The sequence below is a fragment of the Blastomyces gilchristii genome (genome assembly GCF_000003855.2).
Source record: "Blastomyces gilchristii SLH14081 genomic scaffold supercont1.9, whole genome shotgun sequence".
NCBI classification, from domain to species: Eukaryota; Fungi; Ascomycota; class Eurotiomycetes; order Onygenales; family Ajellomycetaceae; genus Blastomyces; species Blastomyces gilchristii.
The window spans coordinates 989,634-1,010,182 of NW_003101674.1; the positions used below are offsets into that span (position 1 = coordinate 989,634).

Below are 20,549 nucleotides of genomic sequence, written 5' to 3' on the forward strand. Positions count from 1 at the left end.
TTAGCTTATTTCCTATTTGAGATTAGCTTCAAAGAGTGAGTGACTACCTATATATAACCTGACCTGGGCAGCTGCTAAGATTCTGAGATAAGACATTGGAAGAAGCAATAATAGTAATTCCTTGAAAAGAATTAATTTATACAGATTCGTAAATTTTTCCTGTTCTATGAATACATGAAGTAGCCAACGGGGGTAATAATAACTATTTACATAGACAGATCATGGGCACCACTTAACACAATATCCTCGCCACGTAAAGACTCCCGACCGACCGAAGCAAAAAGAAAAAGTATAAGAAGTCGCAAAGAGAAATGAAAAGAAAACAACAACATATAAACCGGGGAATCCATATGATATGATACACAAAAATCTAAATGCGAAAATCCCGCCAACGCCTTCTGTGCCAAAAATGCTAAGCCCACCACGCCGACCACGTTTTCCATCCCCTAGACTTCCATATATAGACATGTCGAAATTGCCCCAGAACGGTTAAAAACAAGGTTCGCTTAACTATTGACGATGGTTGCCCTGGTTATAGCTTACTTGATATACCTGCCCACCGTAGGGACTGTATCGGACTTGGGGATGTGTAGGGACAGCTAATGGATTTATCAAAAGGTCAGGTCGCCGAAGTTCAGGTTGCGGTTGAACAATCTGGTAAGGCTCTGCTGGCTCAACCCTTTCGTGCGTAGCTGGTGCTAGGGTGCCTTTTGCAACACGTTTGGCCTTCTTAGGGGGAGCGTCTTGGTTATCGGCTCCACCACTCTTCGAGTTAGATCTCCTCTTTCGCCCAGGAGGGGCCTTCGAGGCGCCCCCTTGCTTTTCTGCTTCAGCTTTATCCGCCTCAATCTGCGCTTTGGTTCGCTTTGGGTTTCTGGTTCGACCTTCGTGGTTAAATTTTGCCCAGTGGATGATCATTGCCTCTGTTCGCTTTGGATTCTTGGACTGTTGGATCTTAAGTTGGTTCTTGGGGTCCAGGAGTGGATCTTCATAAAGGGGTGTAGAAGCACGTTCCCTAGTAATTGATCGTCTTGAATGAGAAGTAGCGGTCGGTGTTACGGGGGTGGCCGTTGTAACTGGAATCCCGGATGTTGCCAGCTTCACGGTTAATGATTTAACGGGCTGATTTGGACGAGTGGTAGGTGTACTAGTTTTCGGAGAACTGGGTTGTAAAGGTAGTTGAGGGGTTGTTGAAGTCGCGCGTGACTTGGGTCGTTTAGCTCTTGCAGGCGTTGGTGCAGAGACGGGGCTTGACGGCTCTGTTTGTACCTGGGAGGTTTCTCTAGTTAAGGCATGTCTGAAGCCCCCAAACCGGGTTATTCGTTTTGGGCGGCCATCAGTTTCACGATCTATACCATTCGTTGTACCACTCGCATCCGCTGTGTCCACTTCTATAGGCTTCTTTCTGGGAGCTGGTTTGGACGGCGGGCGGACTCCGGGAATGTACTCGACACCATTAAGTTTAATTGGTTTCCAACCATCAACATTGAAAGGGTCTGCAGCGTTGAGTTTCAGCCTTTTCAGTTGCGTTGGAGTTGGTTTGAAGCCTCCCTGGGCAAATGGGTCTTGGAATCCTATTTTTGATTCCCGGGGATCGTGTTTGTATCCATAAAGCATCGCTTCTTTTTTATCTTCAAAAACGAGCGGATCTTCCAGCTTTCGTGGATTAGCAGCCTTTTTCAATGAATGCCGTGTGGCTCGTTTCGATAGTTTGTCGATGGCTAGGTACTCATCCTGCCACACCCTGAGAGCCCGGGCTGTATTTGCCGTGATGGCGTAAAGCTCTTCGGTCGTGTGTGACTCTGGGTCATTTAAAATGTCAACATAAATTTCGGGCTTGGTGATTGGTAGAAAATTTCCCTTCGCCACAGCCTCTGTCTCATATGGCTTCGGGCGTTCAAAATCGCCAAATGTATTTTTCCAGAATGCAGGAAGATCCTCACTCTCTCCATCGTAGTCGTCAGTGAATTTTTGAACATGATTGATATTCCAAAACGCATCAAGGCGCCTTTCCACAATTACCGCTTCACGGGAAAATGCTTCGAGACGACTAGCTTGCTCAGTCTCATCGAGGCCAGATTCAGTAAGAGGAGTCTCGTCAGCGGCATCTTGCTCAACCAGGGACACTTCGGGGTGAGCAATCACCATATGTTGCCTGAGCTCCTCAGCAGGGGAAATTGCATTTTCTTTGGTAGGCTGAAATGATTCATTACACCATGCACATTTCAAGGGCAGAAGGCTGGTAGCAGCGGGAGTTGATTGAATTGAACGAGACGATGGTCTGGGCGGCTCCGATTGCTGCAAGCGTAACGGCGATGAAGGAGATCTTGGCGTTTCTGTACCCCGAGCGCCAATGTCTATATCATCTTGAACCAAAAATGACATGATGACAATCTACTTATCTGTAGGTAAACTCAGTATGTGCGCATAGACCAGGACGAGCGCCGCGTCCGAAAAAGAGAATGAAAGTATCCCGAAACAGCGCATAGTAAATATTCAAAACATAAAATCTACAAAAAAGAAAATGAACCAAAACAACCTAAAGGTTATAGACAAAAGCATCGGCCTAGCGAAGCGGCAACTCGACATATCGTCATAGTGTTTGCAGTAAACATGGGTATATTATGAATTTTGGCGGGAACATCCAATTTAGGTTATCTCGGGTAATGCAAGTCCAAATAGTATGTGGCATCGCCAGACGCGACTGGAACTTGGGAGGGAAAAAAAAGAAAGAAATAATAAAAAAAGTATCGTACCTGAACCGCTGATGAAATCCGATTTAATGATTAGCAATTGCTAAGCGTTTCAGCAATAATACATCGGGTTATTTCAAAGTTTTGCAACAACGAAGGAGAGGGAATAGAATTGATTCAATGCCAGGTTTTGGCTAGATTCGAACCGCCAGCCGCAAATTGAGTTAGTTGTTGGAGTTGAATCTTTGGCCCTCGAATTAGACGAAGGATCCGCTCAGCAGAAGTTTTAAAATTAAAAGTAATAATTAATAGAAGAGAATAGGATGTAAATGATAAGAAGAATTAACCGCTGGCCACAGCTTCGCGAAGCCTGTGGGAGGGTGGCGATGGGCGAGTACAGAGTAAAAAGAATTTTTGCGAGGTAAGGTAGAAACTCGGTCAAAGCGGCGTGGAGCTGAATCGGACAAGGAAGTAATAAAACAACAACAGAAGAGAAAGGGAGAGATGAATCACTGGTCAACAGCTCTCAAGACACAGATTATTTCCATATGTTCAGGATATTTTAATGTTGTTGTAGCCTTGAAGGAACTGATCTTGTAGTAAAGATTTCTGCATTCTGGGTCTAAGAGCTGGATCTACTACAATGCTGGAGCAAAGTCACGTTACCTGCAGACTCCTGTCCTGGCCAATCAAAAGTGAGAACTTTCTGTACCATAAGATGTATTGATATTGTTTTTTTCATCTTGACAGCACAACATCAACACAAGTCCTTTGTTGCTCTGTTCACTTTTGTCCAAGGGATGGTATGCAACTTGCTGTACCTTAGACATATTTTTCTTCAGCAAATTTTTTGACAATAATCAGAGAATAATGATCCTTCACTAAACAAGACCAGTTCATACGCACACGTTCCAATAATTATTATTATGTAGATACTGAGATGTGTAACACCAATACAACAGAAAATGACAGGACTTAACCTAGGGCAGGGGTTGTTTGGTTCTAACATTTCTTTACTTTTCTCTAAGATGGCTGGGGAACTACTCAAAACTACTCAAACCGGTGTATAAAAGAAAATCCCCTTATATTTTCTCTTGGTGAATTTAAATATGCCTCATATCAACGAATACAAAATTATATTGTCAAATAAGGAAAGACCCAGCGAATGCCAGGTTGCGCCGCTTAAAACCGGATTTCAATTAATGTTTATCTTACATACACTGAAGCCTTGTTCGTTTCCCGCTCCAACAGATTTTAGGCCTTCATGAGAAATTTATATTAGATTTGAGGAATCCCTTGTTGAAGCTCGAATTGGCAACTTATATTCAGCGTGGATTCTATACCAGGGCTATATTAGGCAACTCATCATAACCGGACTTATGAGCAAGTCTCTAAATCAGCTCAGAGTCAGCTCAAACGCGAGTCACTGCCGCTAATGACACGCATATTTCACACTTGCATACCTATTTATTTGTTCATCTCCCCAACATCCAGCGCAACCAAAAACCTACTCACGCAATTATACGCCGCAACTGTAGCTGTTATCTCGACAACCTCCTTCTCACTGAAATGCCTCCTCAACTCCGCGAACACCTCTTCGGGTACATTAACCGTCCTCGTCATTGCCTCCGTGTACTTTAAAACGGCAATTTGTTTTGAGGACATCAATGCCGCCAGTTCAGCGTCAGTGGGTGGGTTGTCTACTCCACGCTGCACAAGTTTTAATGCCTCATCGGGGAAACCGGCCTCTGTCAACAAGGGAACATGGTGTTTCCACTCGAACCATGCTTCGTTTATAGCGGCAACGCGACAGATTGCGATTTCGCGAATGTCTGGGGAAATCGAGGTCTTGGTACGAATAGCGCCGAGAAATGAATTCCAGCCGTCGGCAACGGGGAATGAATGGAGAAGTGCTAGGTCGAGGGGGAGGAGGCCCCGTTCTCCCCTTCTAACTTGGACGCGCTTGAGAATGGCTTCATCCTCTTCGTTGGAGGCTGGGGGTGGGTTGGGAACGTATGGGAGGCGCATGGTGACGATTGCAGGATGGACTCCGATGGAGAAGTAGTGAACTTAGAAAAGTTGCTGGTACCAACGTAATATTGTTTCAATCAGGATTCTAGAAAAAGGAGACGCCACCTGAGCCCAAGGTACTAGAGTAGCATACAAAAACTGGAGGCCCCAGGTATTCGGTACGCACCTTTTAGGATAAGATAGTCAAAATATCTTCGAGCTTCTGTGTGCAAAGACATTGTGGAGCTAAGCTCAAAATGGAAGGCCCTGCAAGATTGATTTTATGGCTTATTATTAATAATAATAGAAGAGATAGAATTGTAAAAACAAATAGAGATTTATTTTTCAGTGCAAAAGCACCAGCTAACTAAGTAAAAAAAGAAAAAAAGGAAAAAACATCTCACTGACTTATATCTCATTCTCAAGAACAGTTTGAGTGATCTGAAGAAGATTTATAATAGTTCTGAATTTAGTCTTCAGAGTCACATTCTGTTGGGGGTCCCGCGGTTGATCGGCCCTTCTACCAGCAGTGCGCTGGTGGTGATTGAACTCTACACATTCTTCTTGTGCAGAGTCTCATTTTCAATATAAAGAGTCAAAATCTCAATATCAACAACTGTAAACTGACTTCACACTTATCATCTGTTTTTTTAAAATCATAGTCTCTGAATTCTCAGTCACAAAGTGTTTCTTGAATGGGCTCTTCTTCTTGCAGACAATTCTTGAAAAATCTCAGTGTCACAATCTCAGTGCCATGATCACATATAGAAGCAAAATTTAAGGATCTCAAAGACTCAAATTAATTGACAGTGAGGTGGTTGATGTGGGAGGTGGTTGATATAGCATGTCACAGGATTGTGCTTCGCTTAACTCTAACACCAATTAGAGAGCTGTATTCACGCCAAGACCCCAAAAAAGGAAATTCTCCACTTTTGACCAGGGTTTATGCCACTCAGAGAAGAGTTATGCAACGCCAATCGTGGAGTAAAAGTAACGGTATGTGGGCGATCGTAGTTAACCCCGCCAGGATCTTCCGGTTCAATCTCCTCCATCCAACTCACCCCATCAACAACGGGCATATACCACTATATCCCACATGCCATTGAAGCATTGTAAACTTTTCAACGCATACCCGATGTTGGAATGAGCCGAGTCTCAACAACCTCCGGGTAGAACCCATGGACACATTTGGACAACCAACACGCCAGATCTCGGCATCGGCTCTGTCGAGGTACATGTACAACGCCGGGAAGATGCCGACAAGGAATAACTAGTAGTAGTTTAGAGCACCGGGATTGTAGGATTATTTCTACGAGCGAAGCTTATGCTGGAAGTTAGTTGTTAGTAATATGAACGTGTTATTATTCTGTCTCAACTAAAATTTATTTGTTGTCCTCGGATGTTCAATTCTCAATTCGTCTTTACTCTGTAGCCCACGGAGCAATCACGCCTGTGGAGATTGAATAAAACCAGGCAAAGCATTTTCTGACAGGTCTGAAAAGTATTGTGTCGAGATGAATCTCTAGAGTCTTGAAAAATCTTGGAGGATAACGTTGTTGTGTGTGTGTAATCTATCTACGCGAGTTACACTAAATAGGGTTGGGTGGCACGTTGATTAGAGTAGGTGTACTCCGTAGCAATCACCAACACCCACTAATGCCTGCCACCCGCTCCATCCTCAATTCTTTCAAAAACGCAATAATAATTAATTACATCAATCAGACCCTGATTTCCTTCTTAGGAAAAGCGTCTGTACAGCAATAACCGTAAAAATCAACAAATACACACGAAATCCATTGATACACTGTATCACCATTACCTTATTCTTTCCTGATCTCTTTCAAACCAATCCTTTCAACAAATTCTTCAAAAGCTGGCTTGCCAGCGGCTTGGTGAGGCCGTCGGCTATATTGGCCATGGAACCAACGTGTTCCATCATGATCTCCCCTTTTTCAACCAAATCGCGGAGGATATGGTATCTTATCTCAATGTGACGCGATCGTCGCTTCAGAGATTCCCCCTTTGCTAGATCAATTGCACCCTTATTGTCAACTCATAGTTGCGAGCATATCTTCGCTTTTCCTTCCACTAACCCAGCATCATGTAGCATATCATTCAATCAGATTATCTCACAGGCTGCCTCGCTAGCTGCAATCTATTCGGCCTCCGTGGTCGATTTGGCGATAGATGTCTGCCTCTGCGACTGCCATGAGATTGGCGACCCGTTTATCAATATAATGTAGCCGGTGGTTGATTTGTCCGCCCCTGCCCAGTCCGATTCGCATTATGCAACGAGGCTCAGGCTCTCACTCTCCTTGTCCCTTATCCTTGTTTCTATTGGTATTGAGATTGGGATTGGTAGGACGTTTTTCGGGGTATTTCTTCCAACAATAATTTTGGATATGACCGACTTTTTGACAGTGGTAGCAGGTCTTCATGTCATTATTCCTACGTTCAGGTCTGGGGTCCGTATCCTCATACTTTTCCTTGCTCCTGCCCTTCCTATTGTCCAATTCCCTCGCGTTGTTGGTTGGATTCCTAGACACATATTTTGGGCCTTCTCCAACTGCTGGGAGACGTAGTAGAATATCACGGCAGAGGCCCATGAAGTCGGCCTCTAGGGGTTGAGCATTGTCTTTGTCGATCTGGTCCATTCGATTCTTGATGAATGAGGCCCACCCTTTGCTTACTCCGGTAAGTAGGCAGTCAAAAAACATGAAGTCTTCAACCCTATACCCCAGGCGGATATAGTCAGTCCTTATGGCAATTAAGCGTTCGATAAAGGCGCGATCTGAGCCTTTCGTTTTGGCAGATAGGTTCGCCATCTCCTTGTATAACCTTGTCCTCCGGACACCAGGTCTTTCAGTGAAGTTTTTCTCTATGATCTTCCATAGGGAATAGGCAGACAGCTCAGAGTCCATCTGTATTGTACAATGAGATTTCGCCTGCGGGGCGATCGCAGACCACATGTGGTTATACAACCACATATTATGTTCTTCCCAAAACCGCTGCATGTCGTTGCTTGCGTTCTCCTTGGGACCAATTTGCTTGTTGTCAATGATATCAATCGTACGAGATTGCCTCACTGCTAGGAGGATCTCTTCTTTCCACATTGGGTAGTTCTCAGAGCCTGTGAGGATAACTGGCTTCTTGATGGGCCTAACCTGATCTCGGAACTCACCCAGGATCTTCATAAGAGCTGAAGTCCTTCCTTGTTTTTGTAAAAACTCTGCCAGATCTGCACTGACATTGTCATCACTAGCCAGGGTCTCATTAGCCCTGCCAGCTTTCATCCTTTCAATCTCATGTTGGAGCCTCGCAATCTCCAACCTCATACGAGTTTCCTCACTTGCAGGATTTGTATCATAGCCACTGGGGCCATCCGCGTTATCTAACATCTCGCTGGTGTCTCCAACCGGATCTTCAAAATCGTTATTGGACTCGTCTGGTCGTTCTTCCACGATCGTATCATCCACCTTGAAAGCTCCTAGGGCAATCGTTCTTTGGTTCGTTGCAGGCGTTCGCAAGCCCGCTGTCATTTCTCATTGTGTTTCTGGCATTTCCGGATTTCTTGTCCTTCGCGTTGGCAAGTATTCCCTTGTTAGATCCGGCGTTCCACCCGAGGGGTTCAACTATTCCAAAAAGAGACATCTAGGCACGTGTAACGATACGTGGAGACGTGGTTGGCACATTATCAGCGGTTTTCCGTAGCTTATTGAGGGCTTCATAACCTCTTGGAGGATAACTGTAGGCTACTGGGGCAAAAGAGCTCGATCACCACCAGCGCACTGCTGGTAGAAGGGCCGATCAACCGCGGGACCCCCAACACCCCCCCTCGGACCAGCTACCACAGAGTACAGTACTTCCTCTCAGTGGCTCCCTTCAGTGGCTCCCCACAGTGGCTCCTCTTAGTGGACTCACTCAGTCCTAGGGCTCAAGGGACTTCTAGGGCACACTCCTGGGATGTCTCTTGGCACTGTTAAATGTCCAGGGTATTTGTTGAGAATTTTTAAGTCCATTCTGGGATCGAACCCATGCATGTTGATCACAGCAGGGCTCACGCTTAACAGTCTCATAACCTGTAGGCTACTGGGGCAAAAGAGCTCGATCACCACCAGCGCACTGCTGGTAGAAGGGCCGATCAACCGCGGGACCCCCAACAATAACATTGTTGAATCTATCTACGTGAGTACACTATAAATAGGTTGGGATTAGGGTACCAACCAAAGATCAATTCACGTGACTAAAAACTGGTGTACCGTTTCAGGACTAGCTCAAACGCTCCGTCCTGGAAAGTGTGGGGAACGAACTACTTAGCTTGGCGCCATCACCAACGTCGTTCGAACAGCATTCAAGCTTTAACAAGCCCAAACCTTTCACTTCGATTGTTATTTCGAGAATGCGATCTCATTTGCAAGGGAGGATTCACTATTAGCTTTCTAGAATCTGCGTCAAAACGATCAGCGGTGTATCCACAGCGACCGACTTTCGGACAATTGGGAGAAATCCATCATGTCAAAGAGTGGGAAGACGGCCCCTACAAATGACGAGCTGCTTGCTCAGTTCGATGACCTTGGTGTCGATGATGGAGCAACCCAAGCAGCGGGAGGGACGCAAGAAAAGTCAGAGCAAGACCTATTAGCTGAACTTCAGGACCTTGCTTCTCAAAGACCTCCAACACCCCGAACTTCCTCCACTTTAAACAAATCTCCTAAACCAACCTCTGCGACAACCCCGCCTTCGGGCAGGCTCAGTGACGATAAAATGCCACCTAGAAAATCAGGAGATAGCTCCCGAGCATATCACACAAGCATAACCCCTCCAGAAACAACTTCGTCAGATGCTGGGGATACTCCAACATCGGAGGAAGCAGGCAAGACCGGAGGCGGCGGTGGCGGCGGCTGGTGGGGTGGAATTTTTGCTACTGCTTCAGCTGCTGTGAAACAGGCAGAGGCTGCCGTAAAGGAGATTCAGAAAAACGAGGAAGCTCAAAAATGGGCTGATCAGGTTAGAGGCAATGTTGGAGTTCTTCGAGGTCTTGGTGAGTCGCAAAAAGAAAATCTCACTGCTAAGAAATATCCTTTAACCCCCTTTTCTATGGGCTATTCTAATACTTATAGGCGGCGAGCTACGAACCCTAGCCATCCCGACGTTTACCTCCCTCCTCCATACTCTAGCTCCTCCTATTTCCTCTCATGAACGCCTCCAAATCCACATCACACATGACCTCTCGGGCTATCCTTCGCTGGATCCTTTGATTTATTCAGTCTTCTCTCGAGTAATGTCCCAGGTCGAAGGAGGAGATCTCCTCGTCATCCAACGCGGTCGGGAAGCCGCACCCAGACGTGGCTCGGATGCTCACGTAGGTCACAGCTCATCGGCTGGCTGGAACGATGGCCCGTGGTGGCGTACGGTGTCTGTCGGGAAACCACGATCTATATCGGCCATCAAGGGTGCAGTAGCCGGTACAAAACTTGTCCGAGCAAGTGCAGAAGCATATGCAACGGAATACTTTTCTACAAGAGGTGGCGTTGAGGAAGCCGCCAAACAAGCATCCGAGATACTATCGGAGTCCAATCCCGTCCGTAGCAGTGACATTTTCCTTGCCATCCAAGCGATTTCCCAACCTACACCACCAGAGCTTTTCCAAGCAGGCCCCAGTGGAGACACAGAAAAACCAGCTCAAGGTATAGTGGAGGTAAAGGAAGATATTGAAGAGGAAGTCTTCTTTGCACTTTATCTTCATGATCCCATTCACGGGATTGCTTTTCATGCCGTTACGCAAGCCGTTCCACAGAAATGGATTGACTGGCTTGATGCCGCCCCCCCTTCACCACCTAATCCAGACAACCCCGACGACTTTGTCCATTCTACCATGCCGGACGCGATTGCAGAAATCATCGAGAGCGGCGGCGTTGACCCGCGCGAATGGGTTTCAGAATGGATCGAGGAGGCTTTAACTCTTGGTGTTGGCGTTGTTGCACAGCGGTATGTCGCACGGAGAATGGGAGTTGGCGAAGGTGGTGTAGGTCGAGGAAAGATGAAGGCAGAACAAGCCACCGCGGTGGAAAGCGGTGCCGGAGAAGCAGCTAGAGCGCTATAAATTCCTTTGTAATTACTGCTCCTACATCTTTTAACTAAGTAATGTATGTACTTTCCTATTGTAGCTAGTGGAGTCGGTGCTGTTCTTCTGTTTTTCGTGTTCCATTTTATTTCACTTGGCTGGGTTTTGCTGGGTTGACTGTGAACAGATGCTGGAAATGGTACGGTACTAGATTGATGAATCCATTAGCCGTTTTTGCTTTTCCATCTTCCCCTAACGCCCATCGTTCGTTTTATTCTATTTACCCAATATAAGGGATGAACAATCGTCCCTCCCCTTGGCCCTTCCTCCCCGACGGCAACTAAACTATACCCACGCCATAATTCTGATCTCGGTCACCTAGCCGACCTGGAAGGTACAGGGCAAATCCCAGAAGGAAGGATTTCCAGAGAACAGCAATCTCGATCTCTTCAGAGATTCGATTTTTGCCATCTTTTTTTATCGGTCAACCAGGATCGGATCCTACATTTGGGCAGACTCCCACACACCTTCTTCACCCTATTCTAAGCCAGCTACACCATTAGAATCGCTATTTCCAATAATACAGTTATATGACTCTAAAGTATTCGTGAGGAGGCACATTGGGCGATTAGGGGGTCAAAGTAGGCATGGCACCAGAGAATGCCAAACTTGACCGCTCAAGATTCCAGCAAGATTTGCTTTGGTCTATGATAGCTATTACATTGGCATTGTCTTGACCATTTCCCCCCAGCCCACTCCCGTCCCTCCCTTAACGGCTGGATTTTGAATACATGAGCAACTTGGTTAGGGAAGGGGTAATAGAATGTTAAGAAATATGACCTCAATTCTAGGACACACGAAATCTATGGATGCTTCCTTAGCAGTTACATAGCCGTGGAATATCGGGGTGCGTGAAAAATGATAGTTATGGAAAGAGAGCTGATAAGTATTATTAAGAGGGAAGGTGATAATATGAGTTCCGCTCCTTTCTATCCCTTTTGTAAAAAGATTTGCATGCCCACCCGCGCGCCGCGCCCCGCTCGCTCCCCACCAAACAACCAGATATAGTCCCGCGTTTTGCGATGTAATTTTTGTGTTCAAAGCGTAAACTCGCCCGAGAATCCAGATACATGGCTGAAATTCGCTGCAAGGGGAGTGACACTATGTTCCCATATTGTGTTAGGCGTTAGCGCATCAAGAGCGGAGGGAAGAGCGGAAGCGGGGGGAAAGACCAACCTTGTCCATCCGTTCATAACCGTGTATGTATCAGTGCCAACTTTGCTCGCCTCAACACTTCGTTGGATATCGGAGAGCTCTGGTGCCCATTTGAAATATCTAGCCTGCTGCGGCGGTATCCGCTGGTCGTCGTCACCTCCACGTTTCGTGGGGGATGTTCCCTCACGCATGTTTATATCATCACTACTGTTGCTGATGATGTTGATGTTGTTGTTGCTGGTCTTCTTGGACTGAGAAGTATGAATATCAACTTCCTGGTAGAGGCTAGATTTGGACCAGGAATTTGGCAACATGTTTGTGTAAACAGCCGGTCGTTCTTCGACGTCCAGCCGCATCGGCACGTTTATGCTGAATAACTGCACGCGTTCATCAGGCCAGTGGGCAGAGAGGCGTTCGATGAGTTTCACAGATAGCCGGGAAGCAGCTTGGATAGTCTCTGCTGGCTGTTTCTCTTTACTCGCAAAGGATAGTGCAATGGCTTTCTTGCCGCAGGTCGCAGCCTCGAGTGCGCCACCTACAGTGCCGCTCGCCAAGCCGTATATGATTGAAGCGTTTCGACCATGATTTGGCCCCGAAATTACGAGGTCGATGGGCTCGCGATCGGGAAAAAGGCTGTAGATGCCTAGTTGGGTGCAGGCAGCAGGGGTGCCATTGTTGACGACGACCCAAGGCCGTGTAGTCTCTGGGGTTGATCTGCCGTGCCGATTGCTGGGTACGTTCAGACCATTGGTTCCGGCATCATTTTGATCGTGGGTCCCCTGGGCGGAATTGCCAGTATCTTTGACGAGAGCTTCTGGAGAAATGTAAGTCGCCTCCAGAGTCTCGCCAATGATGTGTGCTTTGCCAATCCAGGACCGGGATGAATTAGGGATGACAACGGAAACCAAGTGGCCGGCTTTTTCTAGGGTTTTGACGAAGGGGAACAGATATGGTGAACATTTCTGAGAAGGCGGTCCGTCATCATTTACTACCTGAGATGACTTGCAATCAGCCAGACTTCTCACACCAGTGCTTTAAAGGAACAGTCTCATCGTTTTTTTACCGCCCGTCCAGGCTGGGATGCGGGAGCGACCCAAGGCAACCGAACAACAGAACTAAAGACAAAATTAAAAATTAAAAATTTATTATAAAAGATCAAGTCAGTACCAGGATATGCATTGTGGCAAGAGTAATGTTATTATTGTTTTTTTTTTTTTTTTTTTTTTTTTTTTTTTTTTTTTTTTTTTTTTTTTTTTTTTTTTTTTTAGCTTGGAGGCGGGTCTAAAACGAACGGGTGCCGGGAATTGACAAGGCTGACGAGGGGCTTCAAAGCCCAAACATAAGTGGAAGTATGAGTGGGACTGGTGGAATCTCTATGACCTAATAAGAAAGAGAAAAAAAAAAAAAATGCGGTTCTGTGCAGGTCGGAAGGTGGCTGCTGAAGATATAGGCGCTCGACTGCTGGCTGATGCATTGAAAAGGGGTAACAACAGAAACACTCCGCACACCGTGAGTCTCAAAAAGTCGTATCGTTGTGCCCGGCCGGTGTGTGTGTGCCCTCTTTCCTACAACAACTCTCCTACATGCAAACCAACAAGCATGGAGCGGCAACAACATCCAAGATATCAAATATCAAACCAAACAGTTCGCTTCGCAGAAGCAAGGCAGAAAATCTCAACAAGCCTCAGTAACCTTAGAACAGCATAAACGAAGGGATGCTATTCAGCTGCATCCGGCAAGTGGGATACAGCCTCGAGCAACATATTCTGATGATTTATTTTCACGGAGTATTATTCCAGGTTTCCGCATCCCCAACCGCTGGGTTCGGAGAAATTATACAGAGTACTCCGTACCGTACCAGACAGACTAGATCCCTCGGACTTAGTTAGGCGGCGGTTGAGGCCGAGAATTCGTACAAAAGCCAAGCAATTTAGCTGAATGCGGAGCTCCGGTGAGCACGTCCGCCGCCCTGGACTCTGCCGGCCACGAACGCCAACCTGGCCAACAGCTTAGTTACGCTGTAACAAGCCAGAGAGAAAACCCTCTGCTCCGTACGTTAACTCTCGCTGGCCCCGCGTTGGCAATCTGCAAAGGAGAAAGAAAAAAAAAAAAAGAATAAAAAATAAAAAATTCTATGACTGTTGGTCGATGTCACCATCATCGCCCATTCCATTCTGCGTGGAATCGCGGGTAGCTTGGATCCTCCCTCGTTCAGGTTGGGGGTTGGCGATGCGCATTGGACACAGCCAGATGATTGCCACGGAATCCTCTTCCCGACCATCTTGCCCGTTCTGTTAGCTGGCGACTAGGGCCTGGGCCAAGAAACTGTTTTTGAAGCATGGATTGTTTGTGAGAGATCTCATGACTCGACTAGAATTTGCTTCTTCTTCTTCTTCTTCTTCTTCTTCCTCCAATTGCTTCTGTCTCACCTCACTTGTCCTCAACTCTCGAAATGCTCTCCACCAATCCGACCTTCACACACCTTGGATAAACTACATACGTGCATAACCGCTTTTACCCATTTCTCTTGCATCACCGTTACCGATCACCTCCTCCATGGGACTTAAAGCCCTGCCAAACCCAGCTTCTCGGATTTTAGCGTGGCCCTTACTTTCTCCCTCAATTCCACCCCACTTGCTCTTATACCTAGCTTGCTGCTCTCTCTTCTGCCAAATCTCATCTGCATGAAGACCTTAACTCCATTGACGAAGTGAAATTGAGTTGCCATTGAAACCCAGCAACGGCGGTTGCCCAAAGTAGCTAACTACCGGCCAACTTCGAAACCCTTTTCCCCGGCAGTCTTCTCTGACTTCGGAACCCTGATGTAAGAGGTGAGATTTTCCTCAGATACACCACATCATACCACAAGCACCATCCTTGCAATGGGCGGGGGCATGGCTTGTACCCATGTATTCCTTCAGTCTTTGAATACCCCGTGGACGGGAAACTGAAGAGACCAAAAGGGAATAACTCAAATTTTGCTGTCCTCCAATTCCCTCTCTACAATATGAGCTCCCTCTAGCAGCAGCGAATATTGACTATCGATTATTGAACAAGACAAATGTCGGACATCTATCCTATTTCGCCTTCGTGGGACAATCCCATTCCGCAGCACACCCCCGAGCTCGACCCCAGCCATGATTCTATACAAGGAGACCCGGACATTGAATCATATGTCGATGAATTTCTTTTGCTCCATCAGCCTGGAGAATCACAGAATACAATGATGACAGGCAGATGTGGTTTTACCGGTGGTTTTGACTTCAAGTACGATGACCCTACTTGATAAGTAGTAAAACCAATGCTGAAGGCGATCTAAACAGGCTCCCAGGTACCATCCAACAAGCATACAACCTCGACAAAAATGCCCGAAGTCCGGAAATCAAGCTTGGCTCTGGAAGCCCAGAGATCAATGAAGAACCCTGGCACCTTTTTGATATATCTACATCCTCTGATACGGATCAATATCCCAGTACAACGCTCTCAAATTTTGGAAAATTTAACTCAGCCTTGGGGTTTAATGATCTGACTAGAGATTTCGGCTCTTTACCTTTGGATCAACCATACTATCAAGAGACGGGCTTTGGCAGTGAGTATGCAGACCGCTTCCAGCACGCACATGAACCAGAAGCCGGGTTCCAGGATCTACACAAGTCGTGGCCTTCCAGCCCGCAAGAAGGACAAACTTCTTTTGCTCAGACATACGAATCTACCATATCAACAGACGACGACCCTCGTAAATGTGAAGAGAATGGCACGACGAGGGACTACTCCATCTCATACTTGCCGTTGTCGCAATTAGATTTTCCCGGAGTGTACCCAGATTCAGATCCGAACAATATATCGATTCCAGATTTCTCGTCTGTGGTACTGCCAACCGAGCCACTCAAGCAGGAGGGCACTGAATATCATGATAAACCAAAGAAAAAGTTGCCACCAACCATTTCTGACAAGACTCGTATGCACACTTCAGGCCACACCACGCATATCATTCTCAATTCGAAATATACGGAGGAAGGTAATGGCCAATATATAGGATGGCGTAGCCACTCCGAAGAGGAAGCGCCACAGAAAACCCACCACCTCAGTCCTGTGAACAACATAAAAGAAAATTTCTCGAGTAATCTGCTCCTCTCCCCAGATGGATCGAACCATATGACTATAACCGAGTTGCCTTCAAGAGGAATGCCCCAGAAGCCGAACCAAAGCACTCGTGCCGCCACAACCCGAAAACGGAAGAATAGGAATACGGGTGCTGTGGACAAGAAGCCTGTGAAGACGATGGCTATACAGATTGTTCAAGAGGATGGGCTTGGCGGGTCATTGGAACCCTCAGCATGTATCCCAGCGGTGCCCAGAGCACGTCGTAACGGCCCCTTATCCCTCGACGGGCGGCGAAATGCTGCGATGCGCAGAAAGGATAAAAGTGTATGCGTATGGTGCCGTCTAGCGAAGAAAAAGGTAATAAGCTATTTTTCCTTCACCTGCGTGACATTTCTGATCGTTAGCCACTAGTGTTCCGGCGAAAGTCCATGCAGCACATGCGTCGAGCAGGCCAGAACATGCATGGAAGAGGCCGAAACTGTTGTTTTCAAGCAACCATGCGTGAAAGCAGACTTTTTCCAAATTGTTGAGTCTGGAACGTGCAACTATATTTGTAGGTCTGCTATTCAATTTGCGCTTCGATTTATGTATTCGTCTTCCTGACATCTAACTTCTTACCAGCCCAACGAGCAATCAATCATCCAACCCTAGACGGATCGACGCGGGTAAGGATGGAACTACCAGTTACATTCGAAATGAAAGATTTGCTCGACCTCCTTGACAAGCGTCGTGGACGATTCAACATCCGGGCTCGTCAATCGTGGGGTACCCTGTATACATTAGACCTGAATGAAACTTATAATTACCTCAAGGGATTCAGTAAAGCGGAAGACAGCTCTAATTATGACCTTGGGGATTTCATCGATCGCAAAATCCTGAAATTCAACAAGTGGACAAGCTGCGTCAAGGACTGCGATCCAGTAAACAATCTTTTTGTAAGCCTAAGCCCTTCCAGCGACAGCCCCTTAGTGTGTAATTGCACGGCTAATGTGTAGCACATACAGTCCCTCCTATCCCAATGGAACAACATGCCCAGTCGTGCCAGCTACGATTTTGTCCCCATATCTGACGACCAAGCTGATCGGCCCATGGACGTCCACGATCCAGAAGACTGCGTCGACATCCTCCTTGCAGCCCAACTCTCCCGCATATTCTGTCGCAAACTCGAAGTAGACGGCTACCGCGCTCTCCAAAACGTCCTGAACAAGAACAAATGGGACAGCGTTCCCTACGACTCCTTTATAAAATTTGTCTCACAGCTGGGACAGATCCTGCTCACACTCCGGTGGCGGGTGTCATGGTGGGAACTGCTAGGCGACGGCGGCACCACACCAGATGCCAATAAGGAGCGCTACGAGGACCGTGTTCGCCGCCTCTGCCAGGTCTTGTACTTTTATTATTCATCTGTCAAGTTGAAGTTGCCTGCGTGGACGGCCCCGACGGAGCTCCATGGGGTGTGGTCAACCTATGCAGATGCGACGAGTATTTGGGATGATTTCCCGTCCGACCCGTCAATAGACGGGTTTAATGTCTGGATGGCGAGAGGCAAGGAACTTATTCGAGAAGCAGGTGTGCAGGGTCGAATCTCGAGCTTTTGCAAGTAGATTGCGGCGCTAGGGGGTGGAATGATTTTTCTACCCGTCTTTCTCGTTAAGTGAATACTCTCTTCTACTTTTCCTATTCTCTTCTACTTTTCATTGGCCTATATCTGAACGTAATAACGCAATTGTGCTTCACTCTGATCATTATTCTGCTGGGAATGCTATCCATGGATCATTTTTCTTGTTACCTCAACTCTATTTTAATATATATACTCACATGCACCATGCCAGAGCAGGATTCTGGCTACGTGTGGACATACACCGAACTGCTCCTTTGAACAGCCAAAGAAGCCGTTCCGCAAAAGCCACTGTTCCCTGCTTATATTCGAATATTTACCCTTACCTCATCTTCACATGGACATATTCATTCTTTTTTTTTTTTTTTTTTTTTTTTTTTTTTTTTTTTTCCCCCTCTTCCTCTATGCGCATGTATATAGCTTCATAATTTACGATACCAATGTCTAATAATATATCCTTCATCCTAATATTCTAACCATTTCTAACCAATGCCCTGCATTCTTTTTTGTTCCTGTTCCATTTACGGAGGTTTGGAAACTTCTACTTGCCGCCTCGAGCGTAGAATCAGCCACCCAATGATAATATAAAAAAATATGTTCCATTCCGGTAAGCTTCATTTTCCTGCATATCGCGGCGACCGGGCCGAAAGCCCCGAAAAACGAGCGTACGAAGCCTCGTAAGATATATATACATATATGATTTCCCCTCATAGCCCTGGCTGGTTCATTTGTCAAACGTGTCTGTACTTCCTAGCCTATGGCATCATATCCTGACTAGCAGGGGGGGGGGGGGGGGGGGGGGGGGAAAACCCGGGAAAAAAAACTAAAAAAAAAAAAAAAAAAAAAAAAAAAAAAAAAAACCCGGTTTCTCTAAAATTTTTCCCCTTTTCCCCCATCCCAACAGGGAAAAGGGGGGTAAATGGCCCCCTTTATTGGGGGCACAAAGGGGCACCCCTTTTTTGGAGACCCCTCAGGGGGATTTTAAAAGGGCCGGGCCCACTGGGGGGGGGGGTCTTTACGGAAGGTGAAGAGGGGGGAGCAAATGTGGTCCCCTCCTGGGTGTGCCCCACCGGACCCCCCCACTTTTTTTCCCCCCCCTCTTTTTCGCGGTGGTTTTTTTTTAAAACGGTTCTTTCTTTCCCTCGCTATTGCATTATTTCCCGCCAAAAAAGGGGGGGGGGGGGGGGGGGGGGGCAGTACGTGGGAAAAAAATCAGAAAAGAAAAGAAAAAAAAAAAAAAAAAAAGAAAACCTGATTTCGTTAATATTATTCCGTATTTCTACATATCAATCATGAGAAGCTGGAGTACATGCGCCATCTATCATGGCAACGAAGGTGATCCGCTTTTATGCGACGCATCATGAGCGATTTGACGATGCCCGGTCCAATCGGCGTGCAGGTACTTAGGCGAGGTTGACGAGGCTGAGCGACATGGCGTCCACTCATGTATGTCCCAGTCCGTCACCACCCAACTTTCTTCTCCCTCCTCGTTTTCTTCGGTCGTAGTTCTTTCATACAGTAGCTCCAAAATTCGATTTAAATTGAGTCCTTTCTTGTTTTCCAAGATTCTGTCTTGAGTGGCTTTTCTGGAGGTTCTGGAGGCGTATCTATCTTCCGGGGTATTTTGCTCGGTGGAGTGAAACGTGCAAACTGGATATTTCCTTATAAGCTGTCCTTGAATAGTGATTCAGAGTCGGTATGAAGGAATGTCACAGTCGCGGTAATTTGACGAAGCTTTCAAATGGGTCGATTGGGGGTGAGAACATGGCGAAGGCAGTATTGGCTGGCGATGACAATGACGATACTAGTCATACGGACCAAGGGCGATCTAATTGTCGTACGTAAATCCTTCTCCCAGCAGCGCATTGAGTATCCTTAAAATCCGCCTTGGGCTGGATGTTATCTGGGTGCTCCCATTTGTCTGCTCAGCGCCCGTATGCAATAACCTCTACCATTTATAATTTTTTTTCCACAGATCCCCTCATTTCTTCACCTTTCCATCTTTACTTTTCTTCCCTCCAGCAAGTAACTCCAAGTGCCCCGCTCTTTCAGCAAGTGCCCGTTCCGTTCGAGCGGTTAGACCAGAAGAGATTTTCTAGTTAGATGAAAAGTCAGAACCCAATATTCTCACGTAGCTTCCCACTGGGGTTTTGCCGAATTGGCTCCGTTTCATTTCGTATGATGTCCATTTTCTAACGAAGCCAAAACCCCTTCAGGGCCGGGATGGAATTTGACGGGAAATTTTTCTTTGCGTACCTTTGTGATCTTCTTTTGCCTAATCAGGTTTGCTTTCTTGGGTGCGATTACTCGTGCGCCCTTTTTGGGCCCCAGGACATTGGATCTACAGGTTGATAAGTATATCTTGGCTATTTCTCTTCATAAAATCAACCGTGCTGTATATGTGTTTTGGAGGGAAGGGCGTACCTTTTGGCAGAGGACGCTGCCTTCGACTTTTTGAGTTCGCCTTGAGCCATGAATTCCTTTCACTGTTTTATTTTCAGGCTGTTTTATTATTGAAGCAGAGAATGTCACTGGCAGAAGGTTCGTTGTAAAGTATGGAGACCTTCAGTATTAGTGGGTTGCTGCTTTTTGGGAAGTTGTACGGATGTTTTACACCAGTTAGAAAATTTTTATTTTTCTCGCTGAATAATCCCGGGCCGTCGTTACTTAGGCTTTAGCCAATTAGAATCCTCCGCTGCGCCGGCAAAACATAAAAACATACAAGGAGTGAGTGTTCTCAATTGCTTTGCTATTATATTTATAATAAAGATAGTGTGTGAAAAATTCAGAATATGTTATTTGATAATGAACAGCTCTATTCATTCCATCTCATGAGCCAGGTGCA

General features: G+C 46.4%; 6 protein-coding genes across 7 annotated transcripts; 2 read left to right on the forward strand and 4 right to left on the reverse strand.

Annotated features, from left to right (window-relative positions):
- Positions 1-66: 66 nt before the first annotated feature.
- Positions 67-3,282, reverse strand: BDBG_04614 (uncharacterized protein). The gene is made up of 2 exons (XM_002624704.2): positions 2,757-3,282; positions 67-2,402 (listed from the first exon to the last, which is right to left on the reverse strand). The coding sequence occupies exon 2, from the start codon at positions 2,383-2,385 to the stop codon at positions 511-513; it is 1,875 nt and encodes a 624-aa protein (XP_002624750.1). The 5' UTR covers positions 2,386-2,402; positions 2,757-3,282; the 3' UTR covers positions 67-510.
- Positions 3,283-3,779: 497 nt separating this feature from the next.
- Positions 3,780-4,913, reverse strand: BDBG_04615 (4-carboxymuconolactone decarboxylase). Its single transcript, XM_002624705.2, has 2 exons — positions 4,157-4,913; positions 3,780-4,084 (listed from the first exon to the last, which is right to left on the reverse strand). The coding sequence occupies exon 1, from the start codon at positions 4,719-4,721 to the stop codon at positions 4,161-4,163; it is 561 nt and encodes a 186-aa protein (XP_002624751.1). The 5' UTR covers positions 4,722-4,913; the 3' UTR covers positions 3,780-4,084; positions 4,157-4,160.
- Positions 4,914-9,017: 4,104 nt separating this feature from the next.
- Positions 9,018-11,012, forward strand: BDBG_04617 (the record flags this gene model as incomplete). 2 transcript variants are annotated; one of them, XM_002624707.2, is made up of 2 exons in its annotated part: positions 9,018-9,744; positions 9,845-11,012. In XM_002624707.2, 2 exons carry the CDS (start codon positions 9,216-9,218, stop codon positions 10,804-10,806), a joined length of 1,491 nt encoding a protein of 496 aa, XP_002624753.1. The 2 variants fall into 2 exon arrangements, with proteins under 2 accessions (XP_002624753.1, XP_031578610.1); XM_031721753.1 differs by having other exon boundaries at positions 9,216-9,744; positions 9,824-10,806.
- On the reverse strand, positions 10,864-14,243 carry BDBG_04618 (5'/3'-nucleotidase SurE). Its single transcript, XM_002624708.2, has 3 exons — positions 13,150-14,243; positions 12,004-12,974; positions 10,864-11,928 (listed from the first exon to the last, which is right to left on the reverse strand). Exons 1-3 carry the CDS (start codon positions 13,159-13,161, stop codon positions 11,865-11,867), a joined length of 1,047 nt encoding a protein of 348 aa, XP_002624754.1. The 5' UTR covers positions 13,162-14,243; the 3' UTR covers positions 10,864-11,864.
- BDBG_04620 (uncharacterized protein) lies at positions 13,251-18,189 on the forward strand. Its single transcript, XM_031721754.1, has 6 exons — positions 13,251-14,813; positions 15,040-15,249; positions 15,306-16,443; positions 16,498-16,639; positions 16,708-17,021; positions 17,091-18,189. Exons 2-6 carry the CDS (start codon positions 15,044-15,046, stop codon positions 17,688-17,690), a joined length of 2,400 nt encoding a protein of 799 aa, XP_031578611.1. The 5' UTR covers positions 13,251-14,813; positions 15,040-15,043; the 3' UTR covers positions 17,691-18,189.
- A 722-nt stretch (positions 18,190-18,911) lies between these two features.
- Positions 18,912-20,312, reverse strand: BDBG_04621 (uncharacterized protein). The gene is made up of 3 exons (XM_031721755.1): positions 20,129-20,312; positions 19,961-20,045; positions 18,912-19,799 (listed from the first exon to the last, which is right to left on the reverse strand). The coding sequence occupies exons 1-3, from the start codon at positions 20,176-20,178 to the stop codon at positions 19,686-19,688; spliced, it is 249 nt and encodes an 82-aa protein (XP_031578612.1). The 5' UTR covers positions 20,179-20,312; the 3' UTR covers positions 18,912-19,685.
- Positions 20,313-20,549: the final 237 nt, after the last annotated feature.